We start from the raw sequence: 2,920 nt of genomic DNA, 5'->3' as shown, positions 1-2,920 counted from the left end.
AAAAAAAAAATATCTTTATATTTATATTTATATTTATATTTATATTTATTTTTTTATTTTTTTTTTTTTTTTTTTTTTTTTTTTTTTTTTTTTTTTTTTTTAATCATGGTAATTAACTATAACACTTTTTTTTAACAACTTATGTAATGAATATTTATCAGCGAAATTTCTAAATTGTTCAAAATTTTTTATTCTTTTTTGTTTATAATCATCAAAAACTAAAGATTGATTAGTTTCACATTTTAGTTTTATAAGTTTCCTAAATGTATTAATTTTCTCTATATTATTAAGAAATATATGATGTAATTTACTAGGAAGTTTATGTAAATTTTTTAAAATATTTTCAATATTATGATATTCTTTTAATAAGCATTTACTTGTTTTGTCACCTATATAAGGTACTCCAGATATCCCATCTGTTTTATCTCCTGTTAGAATTAAATAATCACTATATTGAGAGGGTAATATTTCATGTTCTTCATAAAATAAATGTGCATTTACTAAACGATATTTTTTATTTGGTTGACATATGGATATATCCATATTATATGTCTCATTATTATATTCTAATAATTGTAATAGATCCTTATCACTGGAAACAACAATAACTCGAAATTTTTTTTTTTTATCTATATTATTTGTTGCAACATTTTCATGGCATGATACCTTTTCCTCAGCATATATATTATCATAAAAATTATTATATGCATCGTTATTTATGTGATAGTGATCATCATCGTTTATGTTATAGTGATCATCATCATTAATGTTGTAGTATTCGTAGTCGTTCATGTGATCGTTTGTGTGATCGTTTGTGTGATTGTTTGTGTGATCGTTTATGTGATCATTTATGTTTTCATTTATGTTACCATTTATGTTTTCATTTATGTTACCATTTATGTTTTCATTTATGTTTTCATTTATGTTACCATTTATGTTTTCATTTATGTTACCATTTATGTTTTCATTTATGTTACCATTTATGTTACCATTTATGTTTTCATTTATGTTACCATTTATGTTTTCATTTATGTTACCATTTATGTTTTCATTTATATGATTGGGTTCCTTATCAAATATCTTATTCGTTTCAATACTCCCTACATTATCATATACATTATTTTTCATATAGGTATACATCGGAGGAGGTTCTTTTTCTTGGTGATTATTAACGAAGGAAAAATCCTTTTGTTTTTTTTCTTTTAATGTATTGTTAATATTATCAACAATTCTTGCTATATAATCATCACTCTCAATATTGGTTGAGCTAATTGTTTTAATTCCTATAGTATCACAAAAGTTACTTACAATTTGTAGTTGTTCATATAATTCATCAGGGTTTTTCCGTCTAAAAATTTTATAATTTGCATAAATTTTTTTCTTATCATTATTAGATGTCTTAGAATCAAATATAATAGCTATATATGTAGGTAAAAATAAATTATATATTTTATTTAATGATTGTATAAATCCATATATAGTACTTAAATTTACATCATTATCATTTTTTAAAAACGGCATACCAAAAAAATTTTTAAATAATATAGACGATCCATCAACTATTAAAAAGGTTTCATAATCATCATTAATTTGATTACTACTTTTATTGTTGCGTTTAGATGTAGTTTTTTTTTTTTTTTTTTCTTCTATATCATTATCTATTTGTTGAATATACTCATTTTTTTGAACATATCTTTTGTTCACACTTTTTCTTCTATGTATAAATTTACTTGAACATATATTTACTTTTACAGATGGTTTTATAAAAAATAAATCATTTTTCGCTCTTTGAATATTATTTATAACATCATTATTATTTTTTTTTTTATATGCTTTACTATATAATAGAAAATATTTCACACAAAGAAGTATTATGTAAATACTTTTATTCATTTTTTTTTTTGTAGATTTTTATATGATCTTATGCTCAATATCATTCTTACTACAGTTTCATTGTGTTATGAAGTATGGAATCTTTTCATATATTCATATAATTATTATATGTATAAATATATGTATAAACATAATATTTTAAATATTTATTATCATTATATGTATTAATCGTTTAATATATATATAAAAGAAAAAAAAAAAAAAAAAAATTATATATATATATTAAAGTATGGTCATATATTATAAATCATTATAGAAAAAAATAAAATAAAATAAAATAAAATAAAATAAAATATATATATATATATATATAAGAAATTCCTTTGGAAATTATAATTATAAAGATTCTTCATAATATATAAAATACACATAATAATAAATATATTATATACATATATGTTTATTTATTTATACTGAGAAAAATTATTTTATATATATATATATATATATATATATGGAAGAATTACTCTACACATTTTGTTCAGTGTGAGTATATATAATTTTATCTTATATAAAAAATCATGTTAATATATAAATAAAGAACAAATAAAATAAAAAAAATTAAAATTGTTTGATTTGATTTTTTAAGTCTTGACATAATAGGACCCAAAACGTGTATCTAATATGAATTAATAAAAAAATAAATAAATATATATATATATATATATTTTTTTTTTTTTTTTCTCCTTATATACATAATTTGTATGTGTGTTTATATGGATATCTGTAAACAGGTACATACACAAAAAAAGGAGGAACTATATATGCCATTTTTCTGTTCACATTATATATATTAATAAAAAAGATGAAGGAAATATTATAAATTCGTGGCAATTAAAGATAGGAGATTCAAAACTTTATTTAATTTTTATAAGTTATAAAAATGTAATAAAAAGTATTAAGCATAAAAATAAAAGATAGTAAAAAAAAAAAAAAAAAGAAAAGAAAAGAAAAAAAAAAGAAAAAATAAAATATATAATAATAATAAGAATAAGAATAAACTATTAATGACAATAATATTTATAAA

The 2,920-nt window shown here is 18.7% G+C and overlaps 1 protein-coding gene across 1 annotated transcript; it reads right to left on the bottom strand.

Moving 5' to 3' along the window:
* Positions 1 to 99: 99 nt before the first annotated feature.
* PRSY57_0203000 (5'-3' exonuclease, N-terminal resolvase-like domain, putative) lies at positions 100 to 1,893 on the bottom strand (the record flags this gene model as incomplete). The annotated part of the gene is made up of 1 exon (XM_012905466.2): positions 100 to 1,893. One exon carries the CDS (start codon positions 1,891 to 1,893, stop codon positions 100 to 102), a length of 1,794 nt encoding a protein of 597 aa, XP_012760920.2.
* Positions 1,894 to 2,920: the final 1,027 nt, after the last annotated feature.

This window comes from Plasmodium reichenowi, chromosome 2 (genome assembly GCF_001601855.1).
Source record: "Plasmodium reichenowi strain SY57 chromosome 2, whole genome shotgun sequence".
Lineage (NCBI taxonomy): Eukaryota > Apicomplexa > Aconoidasida > Haemosporida > Plasmodiidae > Plasmodium > Plasmodium reichenowi.
This window is presented reverse-complemented; position numbering and strand designations above follow the sequence as displayed.